Below are 18,752 nucleotides of genomic sequence, written 5' to 3'. Positions count from 1 at the left end.
AGTGAGTTTTCATTTAATAACGCCCTTAAAAGGCATCCTCTTCTTTGGCATCCTCAACCGGTCGTCAATCCAAATAAACATGTAACATGCCCTTTTCGAGAAATTTATCATTTCTCAAAAGGTATCATCTTCTGGTGGCATCCTCTTCTTCCATCAAACCGGTCGTAGATCCAAATAAACAAGTTATTAAAGGGATAAGGTTGTTGTTGCAGTCGTGGCATGATTTCTGAATTCCATTTTTAAGCCCGGTTCACTCTCCATCAAATACGTCGGTCTCGTGAACTTTCTTCAACATGAGTAATTGACATTCTCGAGAAATTTATTATTTCTAAAAATGCATCATCTTCTGGTGGCATCCTCCATTCAAGAACCCAGGGCTTCCTCTGTACATGAAATTCAAGAAACTTCTAGGGAAATTTCTTATTCCATCAAACCCACTTGAGAACCTAGGATCAAGAACAACGAAAAACATTACTTCGTTTGCAATTTATGTAGCATAATTATGTAAATGTATTTTCTAATATTGAAATTTATGTTATTTTAATATTTGGTATTATATTTATTATTATGTTATTTTATGTTATTTTTAATTATGTGAGTAGGATTTACTATGACGAGAATTTAGTCGAAGAAAGAACCGAAGAGCCAAAATTATGTACTACTTTTGTAGCTAAAGATATGTATTCGTTAATTTTCAATTTTGTTTGGTCTCGAACTATTTTGAATGCAATTTTTACACCGTTTATAATGTCTTATATGTACGATACTAGCCTCAATTGAAACATAAGTATCAATACTACACTTATAATCTTATAAATGACGAAAAGTTTTAAACTAGCTTTCCGAAAATACTCCCCTAACATGCCTATGAAGCCATGCTAGTTTCTTCTTCTTGTAGAAAACCAAGCTTTGGAATCATTTTAAACGTGATTTTTACCCCTCTTACAATGTCTCATATGTATCAATATTACTCTCAATTGAAAGATAAGTTAAATACTACGTCTCTAATCTTATAAATTATGAAAATTTTCAGATTAACTACCTGAAATACCCCTTGCATATGTCTATCAAACCATTTTAGCATTTTTTTTGCACAAAATAAGCTTTGGAACAATTTTCAACGCGATTTTTAACTAGCTTACAATGTCTTGTTTGTCTTGATATTGGTCTCAACTGAAATATAATTTCAAATACTAATCCTTTAATATTATAAATTACGAAAATTTTCATATTAAATAACCGAAAATACCCCTTGAACATGCCTATAAACACTTGCGGTATGGGTTGGAAAATTATATACCTCGCGTTTTGTATAGAGTGAAGTATGTGAAATACTACTCACGATAAATTTCTTGAGAATCTCGTGTTATCAATCACACGAAGTCATTAAATGAAATATAAAATTGCATTCTCTGAAAAATGTATTCACGTTGAACGAACCTCCCCCTTGTATAACACGAGATCTTTTCTCTCTTTTCTTAGGACTCAAGATAATCCTCCTTATACAGTTTAAAAGATATGTTTCTAACAAATCTTGTTTAAGATAAAATTCAAAAAAATTAATTTATGAAAATTTTAAAATAATAACATCATTCTTATAATTTTTCAAGTAAATATTATTCTTATAAAAATGCCTTATATATATAAATGACACGTACTCCATTACATTTAAACCTTTATCACCGCATCAGCATAACCTCCGATTCTATTCCCCCCCCCCCCCTTCCTATTATTCGAAAGAAAAAATCTCCGTACATAATCTTCCAAAATTTCCCCGGTAACGAGTGTAGCTCATCACTATCGAACCCAAACTTACCTTCTTCCCTCTAAAACGTAAAAGGCAGATAGATCACTGAGAATCCTTAGAACAGAAACAAAGACGAAGTTAAACACTCTAGCTACAGCTCCATGAAGGCCATGGCAGCCATGATGAGCATGCCACCACCACCACCTTCATCTTCTTCGCCGTTGGCAAGTCAGTCGCTGTCAGTACCATCAAGGCAGGCAAGCAACCTCCCAGTCCTCACAATCCCGGGATCCCACGGCTGGCCTTTGGTAGGACCAATCTCCGACCGTCTAGACTACTTCTGGTTCCAGGGACCCGACACCTTCTTCCGGTCAAGAATGGAGAAGCACAAGAGCACCGTTTTCCGTACGAATGTTCCCCCGAGTTTCCCTTTCTTCCTCCGAGTGAACCCCAAAGTCATCGCGGTCCTTGACTGCAACTCCTTCGCTCATCTGTTCGACATGGAGGTGGTTGAGAAAAAAGATGTCTTGGTTGGGGATTTCATGCCTAGCACCAGCTACACCGGAGATACCAGAGTTTGTGCTTATCTTGATACCGAAGAGCCGAAACACGGCCAGGTACGTATCCCCTCTAACTCTAGCTGATTGAAAATAATTCTTTCATGATTCTGGGTCTTTCTTCTGCGACAGAATGAAGTGATAATTGAGACGAAATGATTGGTGAAGAATTTAGTTTAAATCCGGGAAGATTTATGTTAAATAGATATATTTTTTCAATAATAGTTAAAAGAAATCTCAATAAAAAACAAGTAATTAAACTCAACAAATAGAAAAATCAACTTTTTTTGCCTCCACCGATTTTGTAACAATCTTTCTCTCCAATGCAAACGACTGCTTGCATTTAGGATTTGACAAACACGTGTCAGCTGAGTGAACCATGTCAGATCAATCAGTCCCTTCTATTTTAATAATATAGAAACTTCAATTTTAGAGGATGGATGACGATAAGATTTCTTTTGTTTGAGCTGATTATTATAAAGACACGTGGTGCTCTGTTATATGACGTGGCACTTTTGGAATAACATATGATTGAAAGATATAAGAATGATTGAGGGATGCATTAGTAATTTTACAAGCGTGGTTAAAACTTAATATTCTATTCTTCTCATTAAATTTATTCATTTTGGATTTTAAATTGTTTTATTTAAAATAAAAAAATTAATAAATAATATATTTCCATCCTTAGTCTTTTATACTTTTCAAAATTAATTTATCAATTACTTTGTGAGAGATAATTTTATTATTTATCTTATTCTGAAATAAATGTTGAAAAATAACTTAGATTAAAAACATAAATTCAATTAGATTAAAGTAATCTAAAGGAATTATTACGAGGAGAAGACAAGACAAGCTTTTTCCCATCCTCAAGTTATGGCCGCACATCGGGAGCTGATTGCATTTACCATAAATTGGCGGCATGGCCCCAGTATTATATAAATTTGAAATGACCTTTTAATCCAAGATATTAACTAATATAAGTTAAAACAATATTTTTATTTTTTATAACAAATTTCCAAACTCAAAAGATTTGTTATTAGTTTCAAGGATAAATCATTTATTTCGTTAAAACAAAAATGAGTTTTTATGTAATTAGCTTCAGTATGGTCGAGTTGAGTCGAGTTTAAATATTATTGAGTTCAATTTAACTTAAAAGGTTTAAATTTGAATCTAATTAAACTAAAAAAATTCTTGAGTTTAAAGTTGTCAAGTTTGCTTTAAATTAAGAAAAAACATAAATTTGAATCATTAACAGACTTAGTTAGAATAAAGCTCAAATTTAAACTTTAAATATATGAAATTTTATATTATATTTTTTAAAAATAACAACGTATAAATATTAATATTATTAATAAATTAATTTTCTTTTTAAAATAAACAAAAATAATATATTATTTTTCAAATTATTTGTAAGATTTTCAAATCGAGTATTAAATAACTTGTTTCTGTTCGTTTAAAATTCGAGTTTAAATCACGTCTAATCAATTTAATTTTTAGCCGAATTTAACTCAAATCGAACTCAAATAAATTACTATCTATCTTCTCAAACTTTGTAGGATAGTTTTTGTTAAATACTTTTTATGTATGTTTGAATAACCGTTGTTTGAGATGTTTGAATTGAACAGCTCAAGAACTTTGCTTTAGACATCCTGAAGCGTGGCTCCAAGGTGTGGGTGGAGGAACTCCAAGCCAACCTGGACGTATTCTTCGACACCATTGAATCCGACATCTCCAAAAACGGCTCCTCCTCCTTCCTCTCACACCTCCAAACCTTCCTCTTCAACTTCCTCAGCAAGTCCCTCGTCGGAGCCGACCCTGCCCTCGATCCTGGCGTCGCCAATTCAGGTCCCTTGTCGATCGACCTATGGCTCGGCCTCCAACTTCTCCCCACCGTCCCTATCCTAGCTTTTCAGCCCCTGGTTGAGATATTTCTTCACTCCTACACCTACCCTTTTGCACTCGTAAGTGGAGGCTATAGAAAACTCTACAGCTTCATCGAGCAGCACGGTAAAGAAGTCGTTCAGCTCGGCGAAAAAGAGTTCGGCCTTTCGAAATCCGACGCCATCCACAATTTGATCTTCACCCTCGGCTTCAATGCGTATGGTGGTTTCTCCGTTTTTTTACCTACATTGTTAGGCACCATAGCTAGTGATAAAACCGGGCTACAAGCTAGGTTAAGAGACGAAGTGAGGAAAGTATGTGGGACATCAACAGGTCTGAGGTTCGACTTGGTTAAAGACATGGAGCTCGTGAACTCGGTCGTTTATGAGACGTTGCGTCTGAACCCGCCGGTACAACTTCAATACGCTCGAGCCAGGAAGGATTTTCAACTCACTTCTCATGACTCTGTTTTCGACGTTAAGAAAGGTGAGTTGCTTTGTGGATATCAGCCTTTGGCCATGAGGGATGGTAAAGTTTTCGAAGATCCAGAGAGTTTTAAACCAGACAGGTTTGTGGGGAAAGGGAAAGAATTGCTGAATTACTTGTTCTGGTCGAACGGACCGCAGACCGGGACCCCGAGTGAGACGAATAAGCAATGTGCAGCAAAGGATTATGTGACACTGTCGGCTTCGTTGATTGTAGCTCACATGTATAGAAGGTATGATTCAATCAGTGGGGATGCTGGTTCAATCACAGCCGTCGAGAAAGCAAATTAGAATCAGTATTTAGGAGCACAGAGTATCTCTGGACCAATATGTTCCTTTCTTCAAATAAACTGGCTAAACTCTTGAGATAACGTTCTCGAATAAATTAATTCACGAGATAATGCACTCCTCAGATTAATTGCTCAAATAGGGTGAAATCTACAGTGTTGGTCGTAGGTCGCCATGCCATCCGGGCGACCTACTAGGTCGTCATGTCTTCCCGGCGAGCTATGAGAGAGATTGCATGTGTCATGCACGTTCCAACACGTTGGGCATCCGAAGCCATCTGACCGAGGGCATCCGACCGAGGCCATTCGAGCGAGCTATGCGAGGGCATCCGAGGGCAAGAGGAATCACGCGAGGAGCAGGAGGAGTGCATGGCGACCTACAAGGTCGCCAGGAGTGCATGACGACTTACAAGGTCGCCCGGAGTGCATGGCGACCTATGCTGGGAAGCTGCCACGCCGTAGGTCGTCCGGAAGGCATGGCGACCTACGGCCAACACTGTGCAATTCGCCCTATTTGAGCAATTAATCTTGGGAGTACGTTATATCGTTAAATAAAAAATTCGAGAACATTATCTCGAAAATTTTGCCAAATAAACTTGATATTAATTCTTATTAACACTACTGAAATAAAATATATATCCCCAAGAAAGTTTTCTAATGATGTTCTTCCTACATGGCCATGGTCGATGGTTTTAGACGAAGAGGAGATTATCTTGTAACTGTGTGTGAGATTTGGTAACCTTTTCTCTCCAACCCTTTTTGTCGAGCTCTAATTTCCCACATTGCTGTCTGCTTCATCTGAGCCGACAATGCTTCTTCGGCTTTCTCCCTTGCTTCCTCGCATGTCTCCATGCCTGAATTGCATTTGTCTGCTTCCTTTTGATACTGTGATGCTAATTTCTTAGCCTCCAGTAATGCCATGTCCGCATGTTGCTGACTTTCCAAAGCTCCAGCTTCTCTTAGCTTCAGCTCCTGTCTAAAGTTCTGCAAACTGCTTTTCAGTATCCTCGTTCACCTCCGGATCATGTTTTGCGCAATCTGCAAATAGAAAACATTATACGTCCAAAACACCCGCAACTGCATCCGTAACATACATCTTAATCGTAATAGTACTATAGTGATTATTAGAGAGTAAAGAGAGAAGATAAGAAACCCAGAAAAGATAATGAGTGTTGAATTATGTCAGTTCTATCTTCCAATAAATACATCACTGGGAAAGGAACTGCAAACTAACCTGAAGCGGAAGCATTGTTCAGTCCTGCATAAATTAAAGACGGGCCACGAAATTAAGTTGATTTTGCTAGGCAATTTACCAAGATCATATAAGAAAAATTTAAGAAGAAATGTTAACAGCAGCTCGCCATGCATGGCAAAAGTTTCAACTCCGAACAATTAACAGAGTTGGAGCCAACCTTCAGGGATAGTGAGAAGAGGCTGAGAAGAGCAATCACAGAGGCAAGGTGGGCAAGTGTTGGAAGTGTGGCTGACGGCTGCTAATCCTTCAATGAAATGCCAATACAGTGGTGGACCCACTATGTAGCCGAATAAACACAGCCCCGGTATACACAACCCCGCCTTCAACAACGCCGCCTGATTCGCTGCCATCTCCTTTATTGACACTCACTTTTCTGAATGAATCAAGACTTAAAAAATTTGAAGCAGTAGTTGACAAAATGTGAAATTCTATTCATTCTTTCTCTGATTCAACAGATATATGAAAGTAAAAAAATTCGAGGGTGGGTTCGTCGATCATTCATCGAAATGAGCTTCTGCAAGTGTGAATGAAAATGAAGTCGCTAAGGCAACAGCAACGCATTGGAACCATAGTTGAGTGGGCCGACACTTCTTCAAGGAAAATATTGTTATTGCCTAAAAAATATCAATCTTTTGGCCAGACATCGTCTTAACTCATAAGCCAGCCGAAAATAAAGATACTAATAATTTACTGGTTAAGATGGAAGAAAGCTCATAGGGTTGTTACAAGATATTCAACTCTCTCTCTCTTTCACTTTTAATTTTATAAAATGGCATAATAGCCTCATAAATCCCCGAAGGCTGCATGATTTACAGACCAGTCCTCCTACCTTGCACACTCAATAAAGTAGAAATGAAGTGACATAGAACGCGGTATTCATTTTGTTTTTTATCTCATCTTTCGATTATTTCTCTGAATCTCATCGATAGTCAAGTATTGACACAATCAACCCTATTATAAACGAAAATGTCAAAACTTCATATTCACAATTCTATAGAGCATGTTGAGTTAATACTAAGTTAACATGTTCCAAACATCACGTAGATTAATCAATTTATAGCTCATTACTAGAGTATTGTATTATCAATGAAAGCTTGAGAGCTGGAAATCTTAAAGAACATGATCTGAGATGAATTCATCGGTTACATGAATCCTTCAACATCAAAGATATCTTCTACAATTATGCTACATGTTGTGGAGAGAAACATCAAGGCTTGTTTTATCATCGTTCTCTTTGATATATTACGTTCACATAAATGTGCTTCAAATGTGCCAACCTCCATTATTGAAGATAAATCTCACCATATGAACGCCCTTTCTCCTTGTTATTAAGACCACACATTGTAATGCATGTTGTAGTTGATAAATTATCAATTCAATTTCTTTCTCCAGCAATGTTAGTATCAGTATCTTTTTGATCTAAGATTCTCAAAATATTGTCCAACGCATCTGTGGCAGCTCTGTTATGTGCAATTTCCTTCTTGAGACTACATTTCCCTCTTCCCACAAGTTGGTCATCTACAAACACATCAAAAACTGTGTTTTCTTTCCATAAGTCCACGAATTTAACTTTCATGTTTCTCTTTTGGCACACTTCATATAATTGGGTCACCGGATGTACCTTTAAAGTGTCTTGTCTGATTATAGGTGAAGACACTAGTTTTTTATTTCATTTGTTTCATTTATTATTATTATTTTATTTTAATATTATTATTATATTATATTTATTAAATAATTAATTAATTTTAATACATTGCAAGCCCAAAACCATAAGTCCGATTACAAACCAGACTGGCCCAAATCTAACAACAAACCCTAAACCCTCTTAGGGTTTCAGCATCATCTCTCAGTCGCATTTCTTCTCAACCGTTGGATCTGGCCTTGATCCAACGGTCCCCAGATGTGCCAGAAGAAACCCTAGGGCCACGTTGTCGTTTCCTCTTCCACGCCATTGCCAGGTGCTTCAACCACGACGCTGCCGCCCTCGTCGAAGATTTCAGCGGCTGCCACAACCTCTCCACACGTCAATGCCCAAGGGGTGAGTCACCACAAGTTCGGTGACTCACCGAAAACTTCCCTTTGGACCGGTTCGAAGAGGATACCGGTAATGGCTATAAAGCCTCACCATATCCTGCAAAAGAGAAGAGAAGAGAGGAACCGAGAGATACCGAGCAAAACAGAAAAAAAAGCCAAACACAGAGAACAGCAACAGAGAGAGGAACCCAAGAGCAAGCAAACAACCAACAGAGCATAACGAAACAACCACCAACAAAAAAAAAAGAAAAGAGAAGAGAGGAACTTACTCTGTCGTCGGAGAGCTCCAAACGTCGCCAGAGAACCAAAACGCCGAAGGTGAAAATCGTAGATTTACGATATATTATGGGGTTTTAGGTTAAAATAACCTTAGATTGAGCCTTAGGACGTTTAGAGCTCTGTTTTAGGGTATTTTGGGGTTTTTTCGGCCACCGTCAACAGTGGCCGGCGGTGGTCGACGGTGTCGGAGCACGGCTTCCGGCCGATGGTCTCCCTCTCCGTTTTAGAGAGAAGGCTGAAATGGAGAAATGAAAGAAATGGCTCAATGGAGCCGATTTTTAGGCTATTTATACCCTCATCAAAACGGCGTCGTTTTGATGAGGGATCTGGGTGTAATTTCAAAATAATTAAACTACACGCGCAGTCACCAGAAGTTTTTAAACTTCCATTTTAGTCACTAAAATCAACTTATATGTCTTTTTAAATTGGTGTTTTAATTTTATTTTATTTATATTTTCGCCACTGATTATACGTTTATGTATATATTTAAAATTAAGGATTAATTATATTATTAATATACATATTATATTAATATTTCGAATTATAAATTGTAAGTTTTAATATTTTACATTTTAATCTCGTATATATTATTAAGGCTAAATTACACTGTAGGCCTCTGGATTTTATGATATTTTGAAGTAGAGTACTAAGTTCAAATATTCTACATTTTAACACTATATTTTTAATTTATTTTATTTTAATCATTATTTATTTACAATATTATTACTTTTATATTTCAATTATTGCTTTAATTATTATTTTATTATTATCTTAGTCATATATATATATATAATAAATAATATTTATTTATTTGTTTTATTTGTTTTCTATGAAATAAAAATCCTATTTATGAACTAGATATGTTTAATTTATTATTATGTTTTAGTTATTTATTTATTTTTAAATATTGAAGGAAAGAGCTGTCTTAAAACAACTAGAAGCTATTTTCTAATATTTTTAAATAAATAAATATCTTACTATATTAAAATAATTTTTTTTATTATTTATTTATTTTTTAATATCAAAAGAAAGAGCTGTCTTAAAATACCTAGAAGCCCTTTTCTGATATTTCTAAATAAATAAATATGTTATTTAAATATATATATATATATATATATATATATATATATATATATATTCTTTAAATTATAAATAAAAATATTATAAATTAAATATATCTTTGAATTTTTAATAATAAAGACAATTTATAATTAATAAGTACCAATTTTGGGCGTTGTAGGGGTGTTAATCATTCCCCAAACGTAATCGACCACAAATCCCTTTTTATTATTAAAAAAATGAATCTTTGGTTAAAAAGCAGGTCAGTTTATATTTTAACTAATGTTTTCTTAAAAACTCTTTTAAAAGATAATTTTTAGGTATTTGACCTACCTGATCCAAAAGGTCAATGGCGACTCCCAAAATATTTTATAAAAAAACAAAATCATTTATTTATTCGTGTTTTTTTTCCGCCAAGTTAAAAATTTTGTGCCCGGGCAAAAATCGGTTACGACAGCTTGACGACTCTGCTGGGGACCGATCAAGCTTTTAAAATCAATTATAAATTGTCTCTATTAATTATAAATTAAAAATTTATATATTTAATTTATAATTCTTTCTTTTCAAAATTTTTATATATACTTATTACTTTCATAGTATTTATATATATTATTTTATTAATATTTCATTTTATTTGCAAGTATTTTATTTCATTATTTATTTTTCTTTCAGAGGTTTGAACATTTCTCCTCACACACAACACTTGTATTGCATAACATAAAGCCCTATAATTGAGTTTGTCCCTTTTAAGTGGGAGTGAGAGCGACGTCTTCGTGAGAATTTATTCTCCGTGTCAGACCTAACAAGTAACTTTCGGGGTTCAGATGCTCTATGTCTTCGTGAGAATTTATTCTCCGTGTCAGACATAAAGAAATGTGTCCCCTCGAATTGAACTCGGTCTGCTTAAGTCTGTAATGGACTAGGATTGAGGGTTGACAGCCCAAGGGGGCATCAACAAGGACAGTTCGAGTACCTTTACTCCTAGAACTAAAAACCTGCATATAATAAACCCTAGAAATTCTCCTAATCTAAGACAATACTGAAACCATGTCCATAGGTGTACACAAAGGAGAAATAAGCTCTAGCTTTTAATTTATTTAATTTATTATTTTTCTCTCTGAATAAATGCATGCGAACTAGTAATCATGCAGTTAGGTTAATTTTTCCAAACAAAGCATAGAACTAGAAAGCATGAGGTTAGGATATATTATATACCATGATAGGTAGAATATTTTCTTTTCATTAATTGGTACTTACCAATTTATTTATTTTCTTTCTCATTTTTATTTTTCATACATTTTGTTTTGTTTAACTTGTTTATATTGATTTCTTTTGTTTTGTGCCTGCATTACATGATCATGGCATAACCAAAAGGTGTTGACTTAAAAGACTGTTCATCAAATTGGAAAGAAATCGTAAATGGACAAAAAGTTTTATGATCAAACAAAATATGATGCGGTCAATGAAAGACATCCTGAAGAAACTCCGAGGATCGAGAGAAGTTCTGTATATAGAGAACCGGTTATATTAATACCAAAAGTATTACACAAAGATCCTACCAGATTGATACCAAAAGCAGTCTATGGTAAGAGCATCAGTCAGGGCATTCAGAGTAGTGGATGTTTTTATGAAGCTCAAGCATGTTATTTGAAGGACTTGAACGACCAAAACAAGAAATTGAGCACATAAATGAAAACCATGCATGAAGATTTTCAGAAGATCAGTCAAGCCTTTCAAAATGTTGGCCTAGGAAGTACCCCAGAAGAGTGGATCACAGGGGTCACCAAGCTGAAAAAGAACTGCAACATATATGAAGATCTTGTTCAAGAACTTCTTGGACAGAAAGGATCTCTTACAAGGGAAAATGAGCAACTCCAAGAAGTGACACAGAAGATGAAAGAGAATCTCATGGAAGAAGTTGCAGTCCAGACAAGCAATATGGTTCTTAAATGATAGATTTAGCTGACTTTACAAGGAGATGAAGCAGACTGAAGACTCAACTTTTGAGCATGAATGGAAACTAAATGGGCTTTGGAGAAGTTAGAAGTGAAAGATATCCCTATATGTAAAGTTTTGTTTGATGTACCGAAACTTTTGTGTTCAATGAAATCTTTTCTAAGATGATCACTCTTGAATAACACCTTTTCATACATACATTTTCATTTTGCATCCTTGCATTTTTCATTTTGCATTTATACTTTTATGTTTCCTTTTGTATTGCACAATTTACATTTTTATGGTTACATTCACATTTTTTATTTGCATTTTTACGTTTGTATTCATATTTTCATTTTTTGCGTTTGCATCTTTACATATTTACATTTTGTTTAAAAATATTTTGCATACATTTAAACATGTGGAATAATTCGGGGAAGATTCCATGACAGAATTTTTGAAATCAAAGTGGAGCTAACTTGGTCTTCTAAAGAGAGATAATAGCTATGAATGAGATTTTAGCAAGGGTTGGTAGAATTGAGAAATTGCAAGAGCAACTTATCAAGACTCAACAAGAGATGACCGATCATGCAAAAAAGTTTCAGGATGATTCAAAAGAGCAAATGACCAAGCTGATGAACCTGATGAATGTTGTGATACATGGAGAGAAACCCTTAGAGGATTCTGTTGTTAAAGATTTGAATGGAATTATGAATGATATAGCTGACACAATGGAAACAAATGACCAAGACTTTGTCAGGGAATGTGGAAATCCAATAAATCTACAAAAATCGGGTATGACCCCAGAAAATGCAACAGAGATCAAGCTGAAGCGAAGTAAAGAAGAGGTTCAAAAGCCATTGAATAAAGCTAAGAAGGGAAAAAATAAAGTGATACCTCTCATTCCAATTCTAATCCCATATTCAGACTTGTTACCATTTCTCTTTGAAAGTGGTCTTGTAACACCCATTCCTCCTAGAGCATATTATTGGCGTCCAGATTGGCAAGAGGTCAAAGATTTATGTAATTATCATTCTGGAGATTTTAGTCACTCTGCGGAAAATTGTATAACCCTGAAATTAAAAGTCCAAAATCTTATCGAAGAGGGGTTGCTATATTTTGAAGATAAGAAACCTAAATTCCTCAAAAACTCAAAGTTGGTTGAAGAAAAGAGATATTTAAGTCATCATCTTCCTCATGATGTTGGTCAAGAATCAAACATTCAAAGCAAATATATTAGTCATCAGTCACAAGGTCTTCAAGAAAGCAAAGTAAACAATTGTAAAGAGACAATGATGTCAGGGGAGAATCTACCATGTTTTCCTTCAGTTTCATGCAGCAAGATATATTACAAGTTGCTCCAGGCCCAAATTATTGCTCCATGTCGAGCTAAGCCTTTGTTGCTTCCATATCCAAGTTGGTATAATGAGAAAGTCTTTTGTGACTATCATGCTGGAGCCCGATGACACTCCATTGAGAATTGCGTTAACTTCAAACGACGGGTTCAAGACCTTTTGGTTTGGGGAATCATAGAAGTGGATGATTAGTCTATTTTGGTCAATCAATTGGGAATCAAACCCCAAAATACAGTGGGTAGCATTAAAACAAGTGAAGTACATACAACAGAGGAAGAGGAAAACAAAGCATTTGAGCCAAAGATAAAACGTTCAATTTTCAATACCTCTCTGATTATAAATGATAAAGAAGTAAAAGGAGAGGTAATTCGAGATTGGCCCATAGGTTTAAAAATGAATGAGAAAGATGCAACTCTAAAGAAAACTCAAACACATGTATCAGATTTTCTAAGGACAAGTAAGGCAGTGGGCAATATAAAGAGTCTGGTGAATACTACTCCAATCATAGCTGCAAGATGCATTCAGAATCAGAACAAAACTGTCATCACCAAAGAAAGTTGTTCTGAATATAAGCCCAATTTCCACTCGAAAAAAAAAGATGATAGAGTATGTTCAAGAAGAATGAGAGATTTGTGCATCTGAAAGTTAATCCAAAGAAGTTGACACAAAAAATGATCAAGAAATGGGGGGCAAATGAGGACAAGAACTCTGGTCCAATTGCACATTTAACCTTATAGGAGTAATGAGGCATGATAAGATAAATAAGTGGAAGTGTTATCTACCATTGTAGTACTTTCTATTTTCAGCATCTTGTTTGAACTTGTTTTTTGTTCCTTTCTCCGCTTTTTGTGCAATAAATAAATTTGTTTTGCTTTTATGGTTATGAGCAAGGAATAAAGTTTTAATCTTAAGATTATTGAGTATCAAGTAGATTAAATATTCTTTTAAATTTTCAAGAGTTATAGATCTTTGTCAAGTGGTAAAATTATATCTTCCATATCTCATTCAACGCCAATTACTCGACCCTTACCAAAACCAAATCCTTACACTACATTTATCTGAGACTCTGAAGTAATGTCTCCACCTATTTTTGAGACACCAACTCTAGATGTTTACTTTTTCGGGTGGAGTTGATCGATTCATTATACTACCTTCCACCATATACATGACTTTAAAAGTCACACATTTGTCCTTCCAAACACAAAACCATCATAAACCAAAAGACCTCAAATGAACCAAACTTTCAATTATCCGTGAATCTTACTACAAGAAGAGACGAGATGAGGCATCATGACCAACTCATTGAAAATAATTTCGAGTGATTAGGGCATACTCAAGAAGAAGGAAAAAGTGATTAATTGAAATAAATATATCATGCATTAATTGCATTTTTTCATGTAAGTAAAGTTAATCTTGAATATTCATCCCCCTGGAGATACCTCTTTTTACAAGGACTTCTATGTATGAGATGACTAAACTTCGCGCACAGATCAAGCATGCCAACTCAGTGTCATATCACCCAAAGATGAATGGGGCATTTGCAGGAGAAAATAAGAACCTTAAGAGGATCATTACAAAGACCACTGAAGCTTACAAAGATTGGCACGAGAAGCTAACTTTTGCCTTATATGCATATTGAATTACTGTGCGAACATTTACTGGGGCAACACCTTATTGTTTAGTCTATGGGATGGAAGCAATATTACCAATTGAAGTTGAGATCCCATCATTTTGTATCCTAAAGGAGGACAAATTGGAGAAGACTGAATGTATCCAAGCTCGATTTGATCAATTAAACCTTATTGATGAGAATCAATTGAAAGCTATTTACCATGAGCAAATACATTAGAAACGGATGATGAAAGATCACATCCTAGAGAGTTCCAAGAGGGTGATCTAGATGTGATCTAGTGTTTAAAAAGATCTTGCCTATACATAAAGATTTCCGTGAGAAATGGATGTCTAATTGGGACGGGTCAAATATTGTAAAAAATAGGCCTTTTCCGGAGAAGCATTGATTTTGGCAGAAATGAATGGGAAAGTTCTGAGAAACCAAATAAACTCAGATTCTGTCAAGAAATATTATACTTGAAAAAAAAAACAAAAGGAAAAAAGGAAAAAAAAAAGGAAAAAAGAGAAAAAAAAATTGGCAGTCTAGAAGGATCCAGATGATAGAAAAATCCCCAGCAAAGCAGATCAAAAGTCAAGCAAAACAAGATTGAAGGCATCCAATTAAGAGAGAATATCTTCATAATTCATTCCGCCTCTCAAGATTAATTTTTATTTGCAAAAATTAGTTTTTAAAATCCTTAATGCATGATATGAAAAATGATAAAATGGGGGTTCAAGATGTAAAATTTTAAATAACATCTTAGAACCAAATGAGGATTCGAGTTGAAAACCTGAAAAGGCGGCTCGAATATTGAATAGTGCAACAACGACATAAGAGATGATCTTAAGCTCTTAATGAAGCACCACACATCCCAAAGATGTTTCTGAGAATTTGGAAATGAGAAGCATCTCTACAAGATGAGCATAACAACCATTTCTTCAAGTTAGTGGAAGCTCGAAGCGACATACTGAACCAACTTGAAAGAACCTACTTTACCAAAAACAACCTACACCTCAAATCAGTCAATAATTTTGACACTTGCCATAGGACTATGATTTTTGAATGATTTAAAAGTGTAGTTGATTTATTTGATATTCATTAAATTCATTGTTTATGATTTGATTATATTGTGAACCTGAAAGGGGTAATACTTTACAAAATTCTTTCATTCTTCAATAAAGAAAGGAGAAAAAACATTTTCAAACAGGACAGTCTCAAATGAGGAAGGTCCTTGAAGCAATTGTTGCTTATTCTACCTCTATTGTAGAAAAAGAATGAACGAGGCCAGAATAATGAAGCACTTCACATTTTTGAAGGCAAGTGGTCCAAGAAGCCAGAAAGTCTGAAAAATTGAACTTGTGACACTATCCTATGACATTATTAGCAGCTCATCAAGAAAGATTATCGTTTATCTCATGCTGAGGGCGATAAGCATCACCAGACAGATTATTTTCCCCAACCATCAATTCATGTTCTCTAGAAGATTACATCATAGAGCCATGAACAAGTCACTACCTGCACTCTGGTTATACCGTGATGCTGGCTCAAGTCTTGATACATCATTGCTACTTCTTCTATGCTGATCATTTTCTTTGTCAAGATGATATCCATTATGTCCTTCAGAAGATTGTTGAATTTGAATTTGAGGACTTATGGCACATAATAAGACATTGGAACAGAATCTACCCTTATAGGCCTTTTATATAGGGTAACATTGGTTACAGGATTCCAAAAGTTGAAGATGACTAGTTTTACTGTCAACTAAACCATTCCATGATTCGAAAAGAGTGGGATATATTGGAGCAGCAGAAGAGACAGTTGTCGTAGCAGTCATTGCAAGAAAATGCACCAACAAAAATCTTCTAGTTCATCCTGATGATGTATATTTCTTCCAGTAAGGTTGTTACGCTGGATGCCACTGACAACAAGGTCGAATTCGACAAATCTACTCATCAATTGCTCCAACCGAATATCATTCAGTTCTTGCACATCTGTTTTCAAAGATATGCTAAGACAGTAGAAGGCGACCTGTGCATTACTGATCCCAGAAAAAAAAGATAGGACATTGATATCACCGGAGAACATGTCTCTAACAGCTCCTCATGTATGGTTTTTAGGGAAACCTAGAAGCATTTCCATCTCATCAGGTTCAAGTGGAACAATTTTATTCCTTCCAACCCATACCAGATTCCATTTTCAGCACTCATCAAGAACATACTTCTGGACACTCGAAGGTGACTCATCGTCATAAGTTTCAAGAGCCTTACGGATCATTTCTGTCAATTTGGCACTTCATGTACATATTTGTAAACAGTTCAACTTTATCCCAGGAAGGTCACCAGTTTTTTGTCAATGGAAAAGCATCATGTATGGTGCAATAAGAAAGTAGAATAAGAGGAAATTTGATCTCAATTGGCAGATTATGAACATAGCCCCTTTTCAGTGTAATAGCATGAAAATACTTCGAATCTACAAATTCTGACTCTACATCAGTACTGTGACATTTCAGTCCAAGCACCAACTAGAGCAAGTGCCACTTTCTCGTAGTAGAAGTAAAGAGGCCCAATAGCATCATCTAGAAGTGTTCTTTGAGTTATCTGATCTGGTTCGGTAAGAACCCCAAAACCAATCATTGGATTAGGAAGATGAACTGCATGATCATTTTCATTAAGAAGCTTCTTTTCAAGCTTCCTCTGTTTCTTACTTTTCCAAAAATCATAACCAGAGTTTCGTCTTTGCTTGTAATTGGAGTCATTGCATAATTGCTTCCTATCTTCTACTTAAAGAAGTGCATCAACAGCCTTAGCCATTTGAGCAACACATATAAAATCTGTCAACTCCGTAATTGATGAATTCAGACCACATCTCTCCATGGCTATTGAAGCCTCAACCTCTAAATATCCTGTTTTTGTCAAGTATAACAGTTTATTCTCCTCATCAGAATAAGAATTCAGGATTTCCTCAGTATCAGAAAGAACTATCAATATCTGTGAAATCATCCTGAAAGATCGCTTCATAATCAGATGAGTTGTTATCAGAATCAACATGTTGCATGGGTGTTGATTTTTGATGAGCCTGTACCACTTTATATGTAGTCTTGCTATTGCATCAGATTACTGTTTGCATAAATTGGTTTCTCTCCCACAGAAAAGTATATTTCAGAGATGGCCTTCACTGAAAGATGATAAGCCACTATGTCAGCCTGGAACGGATTACCAAGATATTTATATTGCTCTGTCTGACTAAATCCCTCCAGATACAGAAAATGGTCACCTCATTCAGAAGACACATATCTCAGACGTTTTTGTCAGAATGATTGAGTACTTCTTAAGTTTGTGACAACATGAAGAGAATTTCTCCAGTTACTTGACAATATTACTGTTTAGTGACACCAGAAATAGAGTATTCAAGATAAACAGATTTGGGGAACGAATAAAGCTACAAGTACCTACAACAGTTCATTGTCAAAATTAGACCTCGTGGGGATCATGACATTTCAGTCAAACAGACATTAAGAGTGAATCAGACAGATCTAGAGGGACATCTTGAGGGTCCATTTCAACCAGAAATAGAATATTGGGGCATTTTGAAGGCTCACAACAATATGAATATTTGGGCATTCTTGGAGGCTCATCTCAACAAGAAGTAATGTTGAGCACACTTTTAACATCTGTATCAGCAAATGTTGGGGCATTTTAAAGGTTCCTTCAGACAGATCCATGTGGGGCATTTTGAAGGCTCAGATTAACAAGAAGCAAATATCAGGGCATGCTGAAAGCCCATTTCAATCAGAATTAGGACTGTTGATGCATTTTTGAACGTTCGTATCAGCAATGTTGGGACATGCTGAAGGCCCGTATCATTATGTGTTAAAGATCATTACCTTGAACAAATATTTCCAATAAGACAGAAAGAATGAAGAATAAAAATGGTGAAACAGTGACAGTAGAGCTAACTATACATTATTGTTTCGTTCATCAGATAATTACATCAGGATCATATTGTTGAACAAATATACTCAGCAAGAATGGTTTCAAATACTCAATCTTCTTAAACCATGTGTCACATAACAGTATGTTCTTTGTTAAGCTACATCACAGTTGTATGAATAAGGATGGTCCCCAGGCAAACCATTTGATCCAGGGTTCAGTTCCTCAAGATCTCGGCTTTGAATTTGGTATTTTGTATGACAATAATGATTGAACATATTTCTTTGAGATTTCTGGCAGTTAGTTTTCAACCGCGCTGTTGAAATCACAAAGTTGT

General features: G+C 35.3%; 1 protein-coding gene and 1 pseudogene across 1 annotated transcript; one reads left to right on the top strand and one right to left on the bottom strand.

Annotated features, from left to right (window-relative positions):
* Window positions 1–1,704: 1,704 nt before the first annotated feature.
* LOC120133352 (fatty acid hydroperoxide lyase, chloroplastic-like) lies at window positions 1,705–5,080 on the top strand. The gene is made up of 2 exons (XM_039149960.1): window positions 1,705–2,364; window positions 3,930–5,080. Exons 1-2 carry the CDS (start codon window positions 1,909–1,911, stop codon window positions 4,959–4,961), a joined length of 1,488 nt encoding a protein of 495 aa, XP_039005891.1. The 5' UTR covers window positions 1,705–1,908; the 3' UTR covers window positions 4,962–5,080.
* Window positions 5,081–5,649: 569 nt separating this feature from the next.
* LOC120133082 lies at window positions 5,650–6,562 on the bottom strand (annotated as a pseudogene).
* Window positions 6,563–18,752: the final 12,190 nt, after the last annotated feature.

Source organism: Hibiscus syriacus, unplaced genomic scaffold (genome assembly GCF_006381635.1).
Source record: "Hibiscus syriacus cultivar Baekdansim isolate YM2019G1 unplaced genomic scaffold, ASM638163v2 tig00001732_pilon, whole genome shotgun sequence".
Classification (NCBI taxonomy): Eukaryota; Viridiplantae; Streptophyta; class Magnoliopsida; order Malvales; family Malvaceae; genus Hibiscus; species Hibiscus syriacus.
Note: the sequence above shows the minus strand (reverse complement) of the source record. Positions and strands in the feature narration are given on the sequence as shown.